A 21,538-nucleotide genomic window follows, 5' to 3' on the forward strand; every position below is an offset into this window, starting at 1 on the left:
CGGCCAATCGCAAAATTTATAGCATTTTCTGATAGGAGGATTAGTTTTGCGCCACCTTGTATAATTAGTTGACATGAATTCGGTATATATAAACTTATTTGGAGAGAAATTTGTGTAGATACATATATAAATTAAGTATTTTTGACCGATAAAGTGCAATTTCGGGAGAGCATTCGAATGGGGGCTAGGTGAAATAATGAACCGATTTCATCCAGTTTCAATAGGCTTCTTCCTTGGACCGAAAAAATTCTATGTACCAAATTTTTTTTCGAAATTGCGAGCTGTACTTTGCGCACTAGGTTTATATGGACAGCCAGACGGACGAACGGACGGACATCGTTTAATAGCTTTCTGAGTCGATCGGTATACTTTAAGGTGGGCAATATTTTTGAACGTTACAAACATCAGCACTAACCCTCCTAATACCCTCCCCACTATGGTAGTGTAGGGTATAATAAAAACAAATTCTTAATCCCAGTTTACCAATGTTTTACTAAATGTGTACAAATATTAAATTACATGTCATTATTACAAAAACAAAAATTGCTCCATAGAAAATACTACACAATATTAATAATGTATAACTGCTGATTCAGAAGTTCCATTTTTTCATTCTGCCTGAACATTTTCAAAATTCTTTTTAGATTGTGGATCCATTGCGTCCTTGCCGCGCATGAAATATGTTAATAAATCAATGGGTAGTGGGAATACAATGGTTGAATTCTTTTCAGCCGAAATTGTACTGAGAGTCTGTGGGTGAGAATAAAACAAAACACAACAATGGCATAAATAATTCATTTTTAGTTTTACATTAAATTATGTATGAATGTATATTTACCTGTAGATAACGTAATTGTAAAGCAGCCGGTGAATTGCCAATTACCTCTGATGCATCGCGCAGAGCACGTGATGCCTTGTGTTCACCCTCAGCCGCTATGACTTTAGCACGAGCCTCTCTGGCTGCCTCTGCCTCAGCGGCCATGGCTCTTTGCAGTTGTACGGGTAGGCGTACGTCTTTGCTAAAAAAAAAGATTCAGAAGATTTAATTTATTTGCTAAAGTTGTGAGGTGCAACAAAATATATAGAAAATAATCACTAACATTTCAACACGTTCGACTTTAATACCCCAAGCATCGGTAGCTTCATCCAATTGTACCTGAAATTTATAGACAAAAAAATATGTTTGCAAATTAAATAAAGTTTAAAGAAATTTGTTATTAGGGTGGCGTCTATTCTTCGGCACTTATACTTTGTTTTAAAATACAATATCAGAATCAAAATAGTACAATTCTGAACTGCATTAGATTGTGATAAGTAAAAGTAAATATTTTGATATTTATTTTTTACAGATTTCAAACTACCACCCTAACATCCATACAATTTGATTATTCTTTTCTTTTTTTTTTTTTTGTCCACTTTCAGTTTTTTGTTGTGTCCATTTCTATTATTTGAAATTGTATTAAATCTACGAGTATAGTATGAGAATATACTCTCAGCCATACAAACAAGTACGTACCTGCATAGTTCCAGATATTGTCATACGTTCACTTAAAATCTCATGCAAATGACGTGTGCCCATTGTATTGCGTAGAGTGGTCTGTGCCAATAGTCTTGTCGAATGATGAGCATTTTCCACGTTGGCTACGGATACAGTGGCATTCGATACACGATAATAGACAACAGCATCGACAGATACCGTAACACTGTCCTTGGTTAAAACCTAAAAAATAAACCAAACAAAATGGTTGCTTAAATACATTTTTTTGTCTACTATCTATCTCTTAGTTTATGTGCAAATTTTATTGTTTAAATTTCAACATTGTTATTTCCTGTGGTTTACCTCTTGTGGTGGCACATCGTAGGTACGTGTACGTAAATCTACTCTGGCATAGGCATCAATACAGGGTAAAATGAAGAAAATTCCTGAAAATAAACAGATAAAAAAAAATTAGAAATTAAAATGTAAGTAACTTTGAATATTTTACGCTTTTTCTTTTTAATGTTACTTTTTTGTTGCTGCTGGAATAAAGTGAATTTCCATAATACTTAAATGTTAGTTGTTCATGCACGAGCAGGGTAAAATTATGTAAATTTATTACGTTGATGTTTAAAAGATACAGTTTAAGTAATGGGGTATTGTAAGCAAATTGATAGTCTAAGGATTTAAGGATTTTGTCGTAGTTATTTTGGAGTACGGTGTGATTTAATTATGATTTTAAGACTAAATAAGATTACTTGTTTTTCTTTGAAATTTAAAGGTATTTAGAAGGTTTAAAATATATATAATATATTATACATAGGTATGAATATTAAAAGAAAATGAGAAATTCATAATTACTAGATATATATATTAGAACGACTCATTTCGAATGGAGAGTAAAAAAGTTATTTTCTTATCCCCTCCTCGCGCCGCACACAAAGCTATAATTACCCTTAATATATCGATATTCCAAAAACTATAATATTTTTCAAGGATTATTTACGAAAATGTTTATTATTTCGAAAGTAAATTGAAATATTTAAAAATTTACTTGAGCTAAGAAATAGTTTGCTAATTTCAATATCCGTACTAGTTCTAATGTAATCAGACATTCGATATGATAAACTCGTATTTTTGGTGGAACCGTAGATTAAAATTTATTATAATTCGGAGATAATCCAGTGCAAAGGGGTATTTATTTCCAAGATGATACAATTTTTTCGTGAAATTAAATGATATTTTTATACCCTTAACCTTCGTGAGAAGGGTATATATAAGTTTGTCATTCCGTTTGTAATTTCCACAATATAATTTTCCGACCCTATAAAGTATATATATTCTGGATCCTTATAGATAGCGGAGTCGATTAAGCCATGTCCGTCTGTCTGTCTGTCTGTCCGTCTGTCTGTCTGTCCGTCTGTCTGTTGAAATCAATTTTCTGAAGGCCCCAGATATCTCCGGGATCCAAATCTTCAACAATTCTGTCAGACATACTTTCGAGAATTTTTGCTATTTAAAATCAGCAAAATCCGTCCATAAATAACGGAGATATGAGCAAAAATCCGAGACAACCTCTGAAAATTTCATCAAAAAACACAATGTATTGCATGCTTTGACAAAAAAGCAACAAAACATATGTTTGGATGTTCATGCTTTGCGTATTTTTTTTTTGTTTGTGTTTTGTTTCTTTTGGCGTTGTTGTTGTTTTTTATACAACTAAACGTATGTTCGGTTGTGTGTTGGTTTTTTTGCTTTGCGTATGTGGTTTTGTTTTGACAAAAAAGCAACAAATCGTATGTTTGGATGTGCATGCTTTGCGTATTTTGTTTTTTGTTTGTGTTTTGTTTCTTTTGGCGTTGTTGTTGTTTTTTATACAATTAAACTTATGTTTGGATGTGTGTTGGTTTCATTGCCTTGCGTATTTTGTTTTTGTTTTTTCTTTTGGTGTTTTGTTTCGTTTGGCGTTGTTGTTGTTTTTTGTGTTCTTGATAAATTTAGGATGCTGTACGCTGAAAGTGGGCAATGTACATACATATATACTAATTATAAAAAATAATAATGCATCCACAACAAAGGTGGAGGGTATATAAGATTCGGCATAGCCGAATATAGCACTCTTACTTGTTTATTGTACCGCGTTACAAAATTGCTCAATCTAAATTTTTACTTTAATTTACTATATGAGGAGCCGCAGAACAAATGGTACTTTATCGCACATTTAAAATTTTTAGGAAAACGAGTTTTATTTAAATGGTAACAATTTTCTTAGTTATCAATTTATTATTAATTCCTTTAGTTCCTATAAGGAACATAGGGCCTCAACTTATCAATAGATACATCTAAAAAAAAGAAAAAAAAGTACTCTTTGTTAAAAACAAAATTGAAAAGTATGTTTTTTATGAGTTTTTTTAACGATAATATTTTAAATGAATCTTTTTAATCCTGATCTAATATATAAACAAATTACACATTGAAATTAAATATTTTTTTTTTCGTTTTATACTAGTGTTGTACGTTTTATTAAGTACAAATTTTTTTACAACCCATTTACTCAGTAAAAAAATTAAACAAATTTTGCCGACTTGATTGTTTCTAGAAGATTTCAACCCAAATATAATAAAATTACCAAAAAACCAATTTTTGATAAGATGCGAAAAAGTACCTTTTGTTCTGCGGCTCCTCATATACCATCGAATAAAATGTAAAAATTCCAATTTTTTTCCACACTACGAGTATAAACTTTACAAAACGATTATTTTGATATTGACAATGTTTAAAACATGATATTTATCAGATTGACAGTTCGATAACATGCCAACTAGTTCGAATATTGAAAATTAAATTATATTAAATAAATATTTGAATTTACTTTAAAAAAATTTTCATAAAAAATCCTTGGAAAATTGTATAAAATATTTGCTGAATTCACAACAATTTGTATCGTGTATCTTGTATTAAATACAATTTTTGTTTATTAGTTTGTGAACACCCATTGTATATTGTATGAATGTTTTTGAAAGCATAGTATGTATAACAAGTAGACCGACTCTCATTTTTTTCAAATTACTCTCTCACATATACCCGTATATGTGTGCTCAGAGAAATTGATAGCTGTAAACCAATCCAACTTTTTAAAAACATACAAAATAAAAGTGTATAAGTGTATTTAATTTTTGTATAAAAATTTCCAACAACAAGCTTCCACTATTGTATTTGAATTCAATAATACACTCGATACAATGATACAAGGGGTTTTGTGAATTCAGCAATTGAATATCACAATATTAAGGTTAAACTTGGACAAGATAAATATATAGTTATATGCTGCTGAAAGAATGATACCCGATATTGTGTGTGTTGTTTCGAAAGAAAATACAAATATTTTCAAAAAACTAAAAAAAATGCAAATGCAATTGGAAAGTTTTGAAATACAATTGGAAATTTTTTAAAATTAATTGAAATTTTCTGAAATATAATTAGAAATTTCTGAAATTCAATTGGAAACTTCTGATATACAGTTGGAAATGGTGTTGACCCAAAATACCTTGGCAGACATCCTAAAACAAATAAAGGTTTATTTTTAATGTGTAAGAAAATAATTTGTTTCCTCTCCATACCAATTGAGTTGCTCTAATGTATAAAAATCCTTAATAAATTAAAAATTAATTTTTAGTATGGGAATTAAAAAACAAGTAAGAGTGCTGTATTCGGCTGTGCCAAATCGTATATACCCTTCACCAAATTATACTTCAAAATTTTAAATATTTTTAGGTAAACAAAATTTATTTTTTTTCCAGTTGTTTTTTTCATTTTTTGGAAAAAAAAAAGTTTAAAATTTTTGTTTTTAAAATTTAAAATTTTTTTTTTTTTTTGTGAAAAAAAATTCGGGTTAACAAATAGTTTTTCCGATTTTGACCCATTGTAGGTCCAACTTACTATGGTCATATATACGTCGTTGCAAATTTCTTTGAAATATCTATCATTAGATATCCATATTGTCTATATAAATGTCTTACTAATCCAGATATAGGTCAAAAATAGGTTCAAAATGGAGTTTGTCCTGGTTTTTTCCTCATATCTCAGCCATTTATGGACCGATTTTGCTGATTTTAAATAGGAAACTTATTGAATTATTGAAGATTTGGATCCCGAAGATATCTGGGGTCTTCAGAAAATTGATTTCAACAGACAGACGGACATGGCTTAATCGACTCCGCTATCTATAAGGATCCAGAATATATATACTTTATATGGTCGGAAATGAAAAATGTAGAAATTACAAACGGAATTACAAACGTATATATACCCTTCTCACGAAGGTGAAGGGTATAATAAGGTGCTTTATTTAATTTTATATTCAGCCTTCTATACTCCAGATGGTAATAATATTTCGTTAAATTATTTAATTTTAATCTTATCGATACATTTTTTAAATGTCCTCAAATATATTTAAAACCAGACAAATTTTAATAATAAAAATTTCTCTTCTAAAATTTCAATAATTTATTTTCGTGAGAGATTTTCGGAAATGAGCCCTATATAGGAACTATGACCAATTATGGAGCTAACCTCATGGCGGTAGCTCCATAATTGCCGTGTGATTTATTTATATATAAACCTTATTTTTGTTAAATTAATGGGTTTCTGACTTAAAAATGCGATATTTTTTTCAAATTTTTATCTATTATTTTCAAACGTTTGTACAATATAAATTTATTAAAATTTATTTCTGCCAACATATGGATTCCGAGCCAAAAGAACTGCTCATCATTTGAGGCCAAGAACGAATCAAGCCAATATCATATACTCTGTTCTTAAGTCAAGCGTATTCAAGAGAGAGCGTTCTGAATCGATCGAAACAAATAGTAGTCGGACAGTGCACGGTCCGGACTATAAAGCAGATGAGGAAAAACTTCCCAACCACATAATTATAAATTCTTTTTAACAGGCATTACATTGTTATGATGGAATATTACGGTCTCATGTCTGGTCGCATATTCTGGGAGCTCGCTTCAAATGAATCAGTTGCGTTCGGTGCTGGTTCCCTGTGATCTTCAGATCAGATTTCAGCTGCTCAAAAACGACACTTTTTCTCCTATCTCTTACACTTCGGATTATTGTAATGGAACCATTTTTCATCGCAAGTAATAATTCGGTGCAAAATGATTTTCTTTTTTTATAGCGTTCAAGTGTAATTTCGGACATGCAAAATCGATTTTCAAGATCTCTCTGCTTCATTTCGGATGACAACCAATTTTCCTGCTATTGGATGAATGCCGGTTCTCGCAAACGTTGCGAAATTGCTTCCTGAGTAGCTCCCAATAATTTTGCAAGCTCTTTTTGAGTTTTATAACAATCTTCATGGAGTAATGCCTCCAATTCTTGGTTTTCAAACTATTTTGACCAGCCTGGGCGATCTTTGCCTTTCGTTCACCACGTTTCAAAATCACCACTGCTGAACAGAACAAAGCATATCATTCACGTTTTAACCGATGGAACACATTCATAATATTCAAAGAAGTAAAGCAAAACTTCCCGCATATGACGCTTTGTTGGTACTAAATTCGACATTTTCGTAGCAAAAAAAACCTTGTTGTTTTCACTATAATATTCAATAACTAAGTGAGAATAAATGGTAGATGTGTCCCTAAAGATTTACATATAAGTTATTAAAAATAAAAAGCTCCTTCCAAAGATATCGCATTTTTAAGTCATAAAAATAAATTTTTTGGGGTATTCGATTAATCGACATTTATAGCACGAATAATTTTGTATTCTAAATTGAAAAATTTCAGTCATTCAAATAAAAAATATAATTTTTCATCGAGTATTCAAATAATTTGTATTCGAATGATCACCCTAATACATATGTTCAATAGTGTGTCTCAGTTTGTATTAAGAAAACTAAGTTGTTGATGCTCCCAACTAAAATAAATGTCTAGTTTCTCAAAATGTTTGTCCTGGGTTCTGTATTAGGCTGCATCAATGGATTAAAAGAAAGTTTTTTGAGGTTTTTATGATTTTGTTCATATTTCTCACATGAATGGGTGCAATGCTTAAATGTATTCCTATATGTTCCTCATAAATCTATATTTTTTTGATTCTTATGAAATTCTAAATCGATTTAGCTTTGCCAATTAGCCAGTATCACTTTCACTTCAAAAATACAAATTCAAAATAAATAAGTAAAAAGTATATTCGAGTAAGCCCGACCATATGATACCCTACACCGAGCATATGATTGTAAATAGTTTTCTTTTGATATGAAACTTATTTGTATTGAATCTTATTTGAATACCAAAATTTTTAAGATATTTATTAGGGTATTCGAATTATTCGATTTTTCTCTTGTTTGAAAAACGAATAATTCGAATAAGAGATTTCGAATAATTCGATCACAGATTTCGAATAATTCGATCACACGTTTAAAATTAGTCGAATTGTTCGAATAATTTAATTTTTTTTAAAACATTAAAGAATGAATTTTTGATGTCGGTTTTTTAATACTTTATTGTTAAAGAAAAACAAAAAATAACGTTAAAGTTAACAATTCAAGTATTGATAATGTTAAAAAACATTCAAAAAGAAAGTCAATCATTAAATTTCAACAGAAATATTCTGATCAGAATAACTCCCGAACAATCTACAAAACAACTGACTAGCAAACCCTTTAGTTTCCGTTTTGGCATGATCCTGAATTCAAATACAATATAAACGTATTAAGAACTTTATTATGTCGTTCATTAATTCCGATTTTAAATTGAGTAACTAATTCTTTAGTAAATTAATTATTCACTATTTCTAAATTATTTATAACAAATTGTATTATACATCAAGCTCTATCAACGTTGCCGAATCTTTGCTTAATAAAGTGGTCTTGGGGAATTACACAATAAAGGGAATCTGTCCAAAGTTTGATATCATTGTCAGTGAATGTGGCTAATTTTAAGTCAGGCAGTGCATGATTGACGCATTTACAAATAAGCAAAAAGTTTAATACCATGTTAGACAAAGATGTCCAACGATGTTTAACATCATGTATAAGACGAACTCCTTGCTTTTCTTGCAACAAAACGTTAGTTTGCAATATTTGTGTTTATCATTCGATTTATTAAATATTTTGCAACACTTACGTATGCGGTTAATAACATCACTTATATACATATATTTTAAGATCATGGCCTTCATCTATTTCAATGTAATCATTATAAATGTCATCCTCAATATCACTTTCGACGACCGTTTCAAAATCACATTCTCCATCACATTCAACTCCACTTTAATCCAAGTTAATATTTTGATTATTAATTGCGATTCTTCTAATATTTCGCCAGCTAAATAACAAATATTTTATGCCGTACATTTTATTTTCATTGGTTTAAGTCCTAAGTTAAAAATTTTGAAAGATTTGTTTTTAGAATTGTAACTTCTTGCAGTAATATATATATATTTATAGAAGGAGCTATCGGAACACTCATCTACAGTGACCGAAAGTCCCTTTGTCTTTAGTTATTTGTCGAATTTCAGAAACAATAAAATTTTTGTGAGTCATTATTACTTATTTAAATTTGGTATTATGAAAAATTTTAAGCAATTTAATAAATTTAAATATATATGAACATTTATGCGTTTTATTCGATTATTCTACATAAAATTTTTCAAATTATTCGTTATTCGAAAATGGTCATTATTAAATTGTTCGAATAATTATTCGTAAGAAATTATTCGATTAATCGAACGATCATTAGTCGAATGAATACCCTAATATTTATGCTCTATAAAGCGATTTTCGGAAGTAGGCTTTATATGGGAGCTATGACTAATTATGGCCGGATCTTTCCAAAATTTAGTGGGATGATTTACGTATATATGAGTCATATTTGTGTTGAATTATATTTGGATACTAACATATTTCAGAGATTTATGCACATTAATGAAATTTACGAGAATGGTGCTTATATGGGAGATATAGAAAATTGTGGTCCGATCGGTACTAAATTTGGTAGTACGAGTTCTGTTAAATTTGGTTTGAATATGTTTATAATTAAGATATTTATGAGAGCTAGGGCAGTTGTATGGGGGCTAGAAGAAATAATAGACAGATTCTATCCGTTTTTTGTGCCAAATTTTGTCTAATTATCTTTAAAATTGCGACCTGTTGTTTGATTACAGGGTTTACATGATCGGACATCGCTAAGTCGACTCAGAAAGTGATCCTGAGTATATTGGGTGTTAGGACAATATTCTTGCACATTACAAACATCAGCACTAATCCAATATACCCCCTCCCTCCACTATGGTGGTGTAGAGTATAAAAATATTCACTTAGAATGCTTATCAATGCCCTTAACAGTTTGGTATTGAAAATAATTAAAATCGATTTAGTGGAAAAAAAGTTATGAAGTAAAATGTGAGAGAATTTAAACAGACGTTTATGTTTTTAACCAGAATAATATTCAATATTGTTACTGTAGACTTAATTTAAAGCCTTAATTTACAGAGACAAGAAAACCCAGCCGCAATACGAAATCCTTTCGATTTTATTCAACTTTTTATTCGGAGCAAATCCTTGCCTAAGTCTCATCTTGCTAGTTGGTTGATAGTAGGGTTATTCCAGGGTCTTTTTTCAAATTGTAATTGTAATATCTGATATTGCCTTGAGTATTGAGTTCATATTGTAATATATATAATGCAATTATACCCTAGAGAAAACAAATAATGTGAAAACTACTTATTACCATAATTTTTTAAATGTATTAGCCATTTTAAATCCATTTACGTCACAATCATAATTTCATATGCAAAATGTTATTATTTTAGTCACATTGTTTTACGAAATTATACTTTTTATACGGAAAATTTTCTCATTTAAATTCATTATCTTTTTCATTAATCTATTATCTAGATAAAAGTGCAATATCACATTATTATAAACTGTTTTTTTTTGTGTGTGAATATTTTAATGGTCTATAACTTACCAGGACCTTTGGCGCCACCTTGTAATAAACGACCCAAACGAAAAATTACTGCACGTTCATATTCCTGCACAACCTATAATTACAAAAAAACAAAATAAACAACAGCAAAAGATAAAAACACAAAAACAAACAACACATTTTAACCATTAAATTTAACAAATTCGTAAAAAAAAGTACAATACATTTCAACGACAGCAATAACTAACCTTGAAACAGACAAACAAACTGAAAGGAGCTGTAAGTACAACCAATAAAATTGACAAATATTGCAATACTTTGCCAAATGTTGAGGCTTTATCGCCAGTATCTGCTTCGGCTAAAACATGAAAATGTGGAAAATAAATGTCAATTAAATAAACTGCAAATGATTAATGTTTAGAATTTTATTAGCAAAAAAACCAATATAATGGAATTTAATTGAATTTAAACAGGGGTTTAGTACCAATAATTGCCTTGATACTTGATGCACTGCTGCAACTCATCCTACAACTACAAACAAATTCAAACTGTTTTTACACACACACTCTCACACACACATACACCTAAATATGTATGCGGTTAAAATGAACTGTTAGACCTCTAATATCTGTTGATATTGGACTTGATCTGATTCAATATTTATTTCACACTATTTAACAATCTTTAGTAACAATTTTAGTTTTCTTTATTTATTTCTTTTGAATTTAAATGAATGGAACAGCGAGTTGAATCCATTTTATTGGCGACCACTCGAATTCGAACACGTTGACCAATTGATATAAACTGGCATTAGCTGTATGTCTATTATAGTCGTATTAAACAATTTCATGTGTAGAACTCATAAAAATCCATAAATTATAACAAAATAATTGTAAGTGTTAGTGTGTATTTGTGGATAACGACAACAGCAATAAACAAATTGGGGTTGTATTTGTATTCGTATGCGTGTGTATCTATGAGTGTGTGTGTGTCTGTCATTGGATTTGAAAAAGTTGTTATAAATAGAGTTAAAGTAAATCTATACACTGTTAGAAATAAGGACATTCGAATTACCTGTGTGTGTGTGAATTACATATTTTAATAAATTATTTATTAAACACTGATTAATCAATAATTAAATTGTTTTAGTTTTGTCTCGTTTTTTATTGGGACTTTTGAATATTTAATTTCTTATTTTAATTGCGTATTTTAGGTCGCCACCCGTACCACAGCAATCGATAAAGAGGTGTAAACGAAATTTTTATCAGTTCAATTCAGTCAACCATCAAAATAAAAAATAATAGTATAAAACAAGTAAGAAAGTATGGTCGGTCAAGCCCGACCATATAATACCCTACACTAAGTAAAAGAGCAAAACAAATTTTTCTTTTAAAATTTCATTAATTTATATTTTTTAGTGATTTTCGGAAGTGGGCCTTATGACCAATTATGGACCGATCACCATGAAATTAGGTCGTGTGATTTATGTCTATATTAAAGTTAACTATGTTGATTTTTGTGTGTTTACCAACATTTTTAAGCGATTTATGCACATTAAAGTGATTTTCGGAAGCGGGTCTATATGGGAGCTATGACTAATTATGGACCGATCGTAACCAAATTTGGTGACATGAATTTTGTGTATATAAAACTTATTTGGAGCGGAATTTGTGGAGATACATATATAAATTAAACATTTATGACCGATAAAGTCCAATTTCGGGAGGACATTTGTATGGGGGCTAGGTGAAATAATGGACCGATTTCAGCCAGTTTCAATAGGCTTGGTCCTTGAGCCGAAAAAATAATATGTATCAAATTTCATCGAAATGTCTTCAAAATTGCGACCTGTACTCTGCGCACAAGGTTTACATGGACAGCCAGCCAGCCGACCAGACGGACGGACATCGCTTAATCGACTCACAAAGTGATTCTAAGTCGATCGGTATACTTTAAGGTGGGTGTTAGACTAATATTTTTGGGCGTTACAAACACCTGCACAAACGCATAATACCCTCCCCACTATGGTGGTGTAGGGTATAATAATTTAAGACCAGCTACAACTTGTCATATATATTATGAAGGTTATTTTTGGAGGAATTTAAAAAAAATAATATTTAATTTCAGTTGGTTGATGACACATCTGCAGAGAAATTTACAAGAGGAATAAATGATTTGCAATTTATTTAGTTATCGAATATTTGATTTCTATAGTTGCAAAGGAATCATAATCTGCACTTAGTTATTTCCTAGTTAAATATAAAACGCAAAATAATGGAGCTAATCCTTTAATCAATTAATCGGTATTTTTTAAAGCTCTGTGGAACTAACGATATTGTTAACTGTCAAACTAACTGCGCTCACTTCTGACATTTATTATCAGTATACTTTGGTAAATCATCATGAATAGACTGTCGCCAGAACAACGCTACCAAATTATCCAAATTTAGTTTGAAAATCAATCACCGATACGCGCAATTTATAGACGACTTTTTTATCGCAAAAATCTGTTCAGCAATGAGTCTCATTTTTTGGCTGGTGTGAGGCCAATTCACTTCAAAAACGAAGCGTTAAGTTAAATGAATATCATTACCGCACCATGATCAATGATTTTTTGTTTGAAAATATGACATGCACAAAGAAGGTGTGTTGTCGAATTTATGTTTTGAATTTTGATCGCATGAGTCCACCAAGGGTGCTGCCATGGGTGCCCAAAGTAGGACACCTCGGGTATTTTCAATTTTTAAAAGGGTCCTATTTTTTCGTCTGTGTTCCGATTGCCGTTTTTACATTTTTAAAATTCAAATGCATATAACTTTTTTTAAATAATTATTTTCCTAAAATTGGGAAATATTTGAACCCGCAGTTATCAAAAAACTGGAGTAGGGTGGGTAAAAATTTTGAAAATTTAATATTCAAATGCGAATATCTCCTAAGTTATAAAAGATGGCTACGACAAGTGCTCGGCGAGGAGATTTTATACGTGTAATTTTTTTGAAATCGCAAAACAGACGAAGAAATAGGGTGTCCTATTTTAGGGACCGCTGACCCAGGGGTGGATTAAAATTCAAAACATAAACTCGACATCACTTTTTCTTTACGCGTGTCAAATTTCATTCAAATCTGGCCAAGGGTTTAGATGTTACAGATTTATTACCCTCTTTTTTTCCTATATCACTATGCTACATTGATCCGGGCGATATGTGGTATGTGTAAATCACATTCACATCCATGATACAGAATCGAAATTAAAAATATTCACCTAGAACGTTTATCAATGCCCTAAGCTGGTTGGTATTGAAAATTAGCAAAATCGGCTCAGCAGAAAAGTAGTTATGAAGCAAAATGTGAGTCAAGCTCAACATAGTTTGTTGTCCCTCTACCATTTTCATACTTTCTGTAGATAAGGTTTGTTTGGTGTTGGAAATGGGCAATATCTAATGGGCTTAGAAAGAAAACTGATTACGCTTTAAAATGTCGTGCATTTTTTGATACATTTGTAAGTCATAAGTATTGTCTTTGTTAAGAATATCTAAAAAAAAAAACAAAATTTATCAACTTTTTTGAATTTAGTCGCTTTTCCTTGTTTATTTTGTTATGGAAGCTTATAAAAAATTATACCAATGTATAAAGGAAATTTAGTTCTTAACAAAACATATTTTTAATTATTCAAATCGGATGAAAATTGTAAAAGTTATTCAACTTTTCATTAACACCTTTTTTTAGTATTTTCTCCCCCAGCCTATATGAAAAAATAAAAACTACACAGAGAAGGCAGATTCGTGATAGCAACCGAATTTGTTGCCAATCGAATGATTCGGTTGCACACATAGAATTTTTCAATTCTAACAACAGAGAGTCAGTTGATAAAGAAGAATTTCAGTTGAGGCAACCAAACTTTAGTTGCCCCTTCCAAAATATTGTAGCCACAACTGTAAAATTCGGTCACTAAGGTAGAATCATTCGATTGGGAACAAATTCTGTTGCTATCACGAATATGTTTTCTCTGTGTAGATATATATAAAAAATATTTGTACAATTTTTAATTTACAAGGAATATTTTGTTGAACTTTTTACGAAAAAGTTTAATAACTTTTGCAAGTATAAACCGATTTTACCAACTAATATATAGTTTTTGTCTACATAAAATTGCCTTTAAACTACTGTGCAAAAAAGAATAGAGTTTCACAGAAAAAAAATTAAAATAACTATTGTTAAATTTTAAAAATTACGACAAAAATAAAAAAGAAAGCGAAATTATTTATAAAAATTTACACAGTTTCTTGAAATATAGATTTTATGCATACATTTTATGAAAGCTTAATTCTTTACCTATCCATAATTGTTTAAAATTTTTAAATCGGTCTAAAAATGTGTGAGTTAGAAGTACTAAAGTACTACGACCTACCCTAAAACAGTTTTTTCAAAATAACTCAAAATTTTGAGGGTGTTTCAAAATCTTTGAAAACGGTTTTAGTATGTCCTCACCTAGGCCTACAACCTCCACTAGGTGGCTTTTCAAGTTCTGACAAAAAATGTTATTTTGTAGCAAAGTGTAATTAATATCGTGATGAAAATCTTTCTACCAACTTTTGTGAAGATTGGTCCCTACCCCGATATAATCCTTATCAGAAAAATATTTTATTGTCACATATTGATGGTTGATATACAAGATCCGGCACAGCCGAATATAACAATCTTACTTGATGAAGACTATTTTTAATCAGAATTAGATGGACTTGAGATCAGTGACTGCAACAAAATTGATCAAGAGAAGTTCCGGTCGATATGTGTAGAAGATTTAAATACCAAATTGTTATGGCTATATTGGAAAAGGTTATACTTTTTATGTCCTTTTCATTAGCCCTTAAGCCATTATGAATTCTTTGTCGATTTAGCTGTGTTCATAATTCTGTCTGTGTAAAATATAATCACGATCATTTACAATACCAGAAATCAATAAGATTAATTTAGAATATTTATCATTACCATAGGTAGTTTCGTATTAAATATTATTAAAATTGGTTAAGTAGAAAAAAAATTTACACAATTCCTAAATATGATATTTTTAACAAAATCTATCTTCAACACTGGTATTGATTGTTGCACCAAAATAAGGTGTCCGTTACTTTGGTATTTGTCGATTTTTGATGACCCCAAAATTTAGAATTGTTCTTCCTCATATAAAAGCAAAATACTGACAATTTGATAAAAATTGTACATATATATAAATAAATAAAATTTATACTGTTGGCCTATATATATCATTTGATTTCCACATTTTGAATTTATTGGAGGTCTTGGGAACAATTTTAGTAAAAGGTATTGCTGAAAATGACAATTAATCCTCCTTTTTATTGAGTAGGCAAGTAATTTCACATCATTCTCAGTGGTTTAAAATTTGTATAAGAGTTAAAGGGCTCAATTAGACTATAGTGTGCTGGGCTATAAATATGAGGGTTGCGGGTTCGATTCCCGACAGAGAATCTTGGTATATCTACAAAAATAAAGCAAAAAGCAACGCAGTTTGTGTTTGTTAAAAAACATTCTTAATTCGTTAGCAAACTATAATATTTGCTGGAATATCCTTTGTTAACATTATTCTAAGTGTATGTCATTTACCATGTTGTATTCGTATGCATGTTCTTGTTTATATGTGTACATATTTATTGTAATTATAGTTAGTGTACTTGTCTATTCATACATTTAGTTGTTATGTATAATTTCCTGTTTTTTTTTTGCTTATTGTATTTGTAGTATTTTCAGTAGTTGTAGTTATGACAAAGTATACATATTTGATAAGTCTGATAAGTACTTTAAAGTAATTACTTATAAAATTCTCGGAATTTACCATGTGTGTTTTTTCTAAAATGTTGAAAAAAAAGAATATGCTACCTTTTTTCTGAAATGGTGAACAAATGAAATTGATTTTCTTTTAAAATGAATAAAGGCGGATTTGTGCGTGTGTGTTGTCATTTATTTGACAACGCTAAAAAGAGCATTAATGTAATTGTTATGGAACATATTTAATTAAGTCATTCACCCTACGCGACTATAGTTGGTCGTATTAAATAAATTATGAGGAATATTCAAAGCTAACTGTTTATGAGTTTTTGTCATTCCGTTTGTAGTTTCTACATTTTTCATTTCGATCCCATAAATTATATATATTCTGGATTATTATAAATAGCGATGTCGATATAGCCATGTACGTCTGTCCGTCTGTATGTTGAAATCAACTTTCCGTTCTTCCAAATAACTTACAAAAATTATTGATACATCAATATATCGGGAATTCTTCCGATTCGGTTGCTATTTAAAATCGAGAAAAACGGGACAACCACGATTTTTGGCCTATTTTTTATCTATATTTGGATTACTAAGTCATTAATATAGACAATATGGATATCTAATGATAGATATTTCAAAGTACATTGCACGATGTATATAAAGCTATAGTAAAATGGACCTACAATAGGTCAAAATCGGGAACAATATTTTTAAACCCTAATTTTTTTCACCCATAAAATTGTTTTTCTCATAAATTTTTTTCACTAATAAATTAAAAAAAAATAATTAAAAAACTATTTCGAAACATTTTTTTTATAAATTTTGAAAAAAAAATTTTGTTTACCTAAAAATATTTAAAATTTTAATTTTAAAGTATAATTTTTTGAATGGTATATAAGATTCGGCACAGCCAAATATAGCTCTCATACTTGTTTAAATACAGTTTGTTTGACTGCGCAATGTTATAGTCAAAATTAAATATTCCATTCAACTGATTTTTCTAATTTTTGGCTACATACAGTGGCCACCAATTTAAGACAAATACTTGAATTTTATTAAAAAATAAAAGGACCTCTATGGGTATGAAATTTATTATTAATATTTCTAGTTTCTGAAAAATGTTTGGAAAAATCGGTAAAATATATATGGACAAAGATATGTGGAAATACGTTGACCCACCTCAGCGAATATTCGGTGTTAATAACATGATATGACCGAAACTAATGGAACTAAAAATACGTAATTTGGTCCGAATATTTTATAATAATAAAAATATAATGATATGTGAGAAAATATGTTTATTTAAACAAAATTTTTTTTGGTCAAGTTGTGGAAAAGTTTTATGTGTTCGTGGTGAATATGTATGAATTGACACAGTTGAATAAAACACACTTGTGTGTTAAAACAGTCCTCATGCATACATATTTGTGGAAATATTTGAAAAAATAATTGACAATCACGTGGAATTTAGCAAACAATTTTTGTCTTAAATTCCTGGCCACCACTGTATGTTTTATACAACTTTTAAAAATATTTCTGACAAATTTTGTCCCCTAAGTTCTTTTGTGTATTCTCTAACGTGCTTTCAAAGGCGAATAATCTTTATCGTGCTAGAATTTCCTAAACACCCAAATTATTTTCTCTACGAAGTGTTACAAACGGAAACATCCATATCCTATTCGAAACTATGAATTATACCCTTTTCCCTTACAGAATTTGAATAGCTAACATTCAAATTCATAAACAAATAGGGCGGATATTTTTTAGACCCACCATTTAAACAGATGGGGAGGTATATTGAATTTGTCATTCCGTTTGTAACATATTGAAATATTGGACGTGGAACGAAAAATTGTATATAACCTGGTACCTCATGAGATTCTAAGACGATCTACCTATGTCCGTCCGTATGTTCATTTGTCCGTCCGTCTGTCTGTTGAAAATAGGATAGAGCCCAAACAAAAGGAGCTAGCTGGCTGAAATTTTCCTAAAATGTTGATAAGACTGTTTGAGTCTTAAATGTTTCACAAATTAGCTCCAGTTACTCTGAAAGTATATTGTAAAGTATGGCGAAAATCAGGCAACATTTGTCCCCATATAAGGTCCTTCTCAGAAAATGACTTGAACATTCCTACACAGAGAAAACAGATTCGTGATAGCAACCGAATTTGTTGCCAATCGAATGATTCTATTTTAGTAAACGAATCTTACAGTTGTGGCTACAAAATATTAGAAGGGGTAACAAAAGATTGGTTGCTTCAACCGAAATTCTTCTTTATCAACTGACTTTCTGTTGATAGAACCGAAAAATTCTATGTGTGCAACCGAATCATTCGATTGGCAACAAATTCGGTTGCTATCACGAATCTGTTTTCTCTGTGTATAATGATTAATATCGTGATGAAATTGGGCATGGACAAGTTTTATGTGAACCTAACTCTTTCTACTATCTTTTTTGAGGATCGGTCAATAATTGACCCTACCCCCCATTAATATATATAACCCACAAACCCATATATCAGAAACATATTTTATTATCACATACTGATGGTGGGTAAACAAGATTCGGCACAGCCGAATCAATCTTACTTGTTATAAATTGTTTTTTTTATAGTTAAACTTTGATGTAGGTCGACAATAGAATTTCTACCACATGACAACATTTGGTTTTTCCCTTATTAACCGGAAACCACTTAATTATTTATTTAAAAATAAAACTTAATTATTTTAATAACTTTTTGTAAAGGAGGACAGCATTTTTTATTGACTTTTAGCTGTTTTAAAAACAAACATATTTAATAGTATTGTGTGAACTAAAGGAATATTGTAGGTTACAAGTAAAGTAAATATAGGAATTGATTTGGTGGCAAAATGTATTAATTCTTTTACTTAGAAACTAACTATAAAAAAAAATTTTGAGGTTTTAATTTTTCTTGGTTTTAAATGGTCACTAAGCCATGACAATACCCGATATATTTATTCAAATATGCTACTATTATTACAATCAGATTTTTGGTTCAGAAGATATAGCCCTTTAAAGTTGAACTGATTTTTAGTGTTCAAAAAAACAGGCCATTTTTAGGTAATTTGGTCCGCTTTCAGATACAGTCAGCGTTGCCGCTTTGATCCAATTGGACCAAAATTGGTAGTTTTAAGTTAACAAATTGACTTTTGGTAGTTTGGTTGGTTTGTTCCGATTTTTGTCGCATTTTGGTAGGTTTTTTGAATATGTATTTTTAAGAACAAATTAACAAAAAACTTAACAATAAAAATTATGTTAATCCAAAATAATAAAATTATTTATAAAATATGAAGACAGAATTATCTTAATTTTTTAGTTTAGTCAAGTAAATGTGTACGTATTTAGTAGTGTTCAGTTCAAAAAATGCCAAAGGCCTTGCAATACTAAAACTTTTAACGTATTATAATACATTTAATTTACACATTTTAAATATTTCAAAATTATAACACATGTTATTTAAATTGTGTGTAATTATGTTAAAAGAAATAATAAGTAGTGAGCAAGAACATTTTTCTTTTAAAATTTCAATAATTTATTTTCGTGAGTGGTTTTCAGAAATGGTCAGATATGACCAATTATGTACCGATCGCCATGAAACTTATTTGTGTTGAATTTTGTCGGGATACCAACACTTTTAGGAGTTTTATGCTAGGCTAATGCATGAACAGGATATCAAACAAATTTAAATGTTTAAAAGCATAACTAACCTAATAAAATTTCATTTAAAATAACTTTCCCTTTAAAACTGATTTCACTTTTAATTCAAAAAAAGAAAAACATCTTAAATATAAGTATAGGTATATCATTTACTTACTTAATCTTCGTACTGCATATAATTATCCAAAAACACAGGCAAAGTATCAACACCAAATACAAAAAATAGAAAAAATAAAAAAAATAAGTAAAATAAAATCATTTGCAAAATATATGTACATTTAATTAAATTTTCCATCCAATTAACTTACTTCTTAACATACGTTCCCGGTACTCATCATCACGTTGTACAGACACAACCCCATTACCACCAATTCCGATGCCGCCGCCACCACCTCTACCACTTCCACTACCACCACCATTCGAAATGGTGGTAATATGTTGATGCAACTGTGTATCCATATCCATTACAGAGAACAGTTACTAGCTAAAAGCTGCACAAATAACGAAATGAGAAAAAGAAATGCATAATATTAAATTCCGAAAATAAAAAAAACAAACTAAGTATTTTTCAAATAAACCCAAAGTTCAAAAGAAAAACAAATCAGCAAACATTAGTGTGGCATCAACAAAACTCACACAGATACACAGTCAGACAGACAGACACGTACTTAGGTATGAATGTATGCATCGATTTAACATACCAGAAAATCCTTAAGTTATAAATAAAACATTTAGTGTAATACGTGAATTTACAATAACAGTAGAGGGTTTTGTTTGAGAACATATATTTTCAAGTGCAAAATCTATATATTTCGCAATCTTTTTTGATCATGGTATAAAAATAACAGAAATATTTGTAATATATCTGGAATTTAAATTAAAGGATCTTCCAATAGGGACGTTGACAATTGATAGCAGCCATATTGTTGAAGCTACATCTGTTCAATTGGCTTTCATTTATTCATTTTGTTTTGCCAATTCACTATAGCGTTCAACAACATGTGCAAATGATATAATTGTTTTATCTAAATGGGTGCTCAGCTCTGACCCTAATTTTAATCAAAAGCATCCTCAGCGATGAGGTCCATTTCTGGATGAAAAGGTACGTCAACAAAATTGTCGAATTTACATGAGATCACAGAGCGTCCAATTCATCACAAAAAAGTCAATGTTTGGATTTTAGGCTGGTGGCGTCATATTTATTTGAGAACGACGCACAGTGGTATGAGAATAAAAAAAGAGGGAAATAAATCTGTAACTTCTAAACCCTTACGCCGATTTGAATGAATTTCACATGCGCAAAGAGGAAGTGTAGTCGAGTTTAAGTTTTGAATTTGGACCTCATGAGCCCACCAGGGGCGGGACCAGTGGTTCCCAAACTAGGACACCTCGGGTATGTTCAATTTTTAAAATGATCCTATTTCTTCGTTTGTGTTACGATTTAAAAAAAATTACACAAATAGAATCTCCTCTGCGAGTTGTCTAGTTTTCCCTAATTTATTTGACACGTAAAAAACATAAGGTAGACATGTTATACATCAATGGATAGAGGATTTTGTCTACTTTTCAAAAATTTATATAACTTTTGACAATTAAAAAATTCATGGAATACTTTTTTGAAAAATATGACCAAAAATGCTTTTTATTGAATTT

At 30.1% G+C, this 21,538-nt stretch overlaps 1 protein-coding gene across 1 annotated transcript; it reads right to left on the bottom strand.

The window, feature by feature from the left end:
• Window positions 1–609: 609 nt before the first annotated feature.
• On the bottom strand, window positions 610–20,350 carry LOC135955380 (band 7 protein AGAP004871-like). Its single transcript, XM_065505731.1, has 9 exons — window positions 20,194–20,350; window positions 20,043–20,054; window positions 10,665–10,774; window positions 10,459–10,531; window positions 1,841–1,923; window positions 1,517–1,720; window positions 1,101–1,156; window positions 839–1,019; window positions 610–750 (listed from the first exon to the last, which is right to left on the bottom strand). The coding sequence occupies exons 1-9, from the start codon at window positions 20,348–20,350 to the stop codon at window positions 610–612; spliced, it is 1,017 nt and encodes a 338-aa protein (XP_065361803.1).
• Window positions 20,351–21,538: the final 1,188 nt, after the last annotated feature.

Source organism: Calliphora vicina, chromosome 3 (assembly GCF_958450345.1).
Source record: "Calliphora vicina chromosome 3, idCalVici1.1, whole genome shotgun sequence".
Classification (NCBI taxonomy): Eukaryota; Metazoa; Arthropoda; class Insecta; order Diptera; family Calliphoridae; genus Calliphora; species Calliphora vicina.

Coding starts and splice junctions, on each gene's coding strand:
- LOC135955380 (XM_065505731.1), bottom strand. CDS start 20,350: ATGGATATGGATACACAGTTGCATCAACATATTACCACCATTTCGAAT. Junction 10,532..10,664: donor GTTTGTTTGTCTGTTTCAAG/GTTAGTTATTGC, acceptor TTGTAATTATAG/GTTGTGCAGGAATATGAACG. Junction 751..838: donor TACAATTACGTTATCTACAG/GTAAATATACAT, acceptor TCTCACCCACAG/ACTCTCAGTACAATTTCGGC.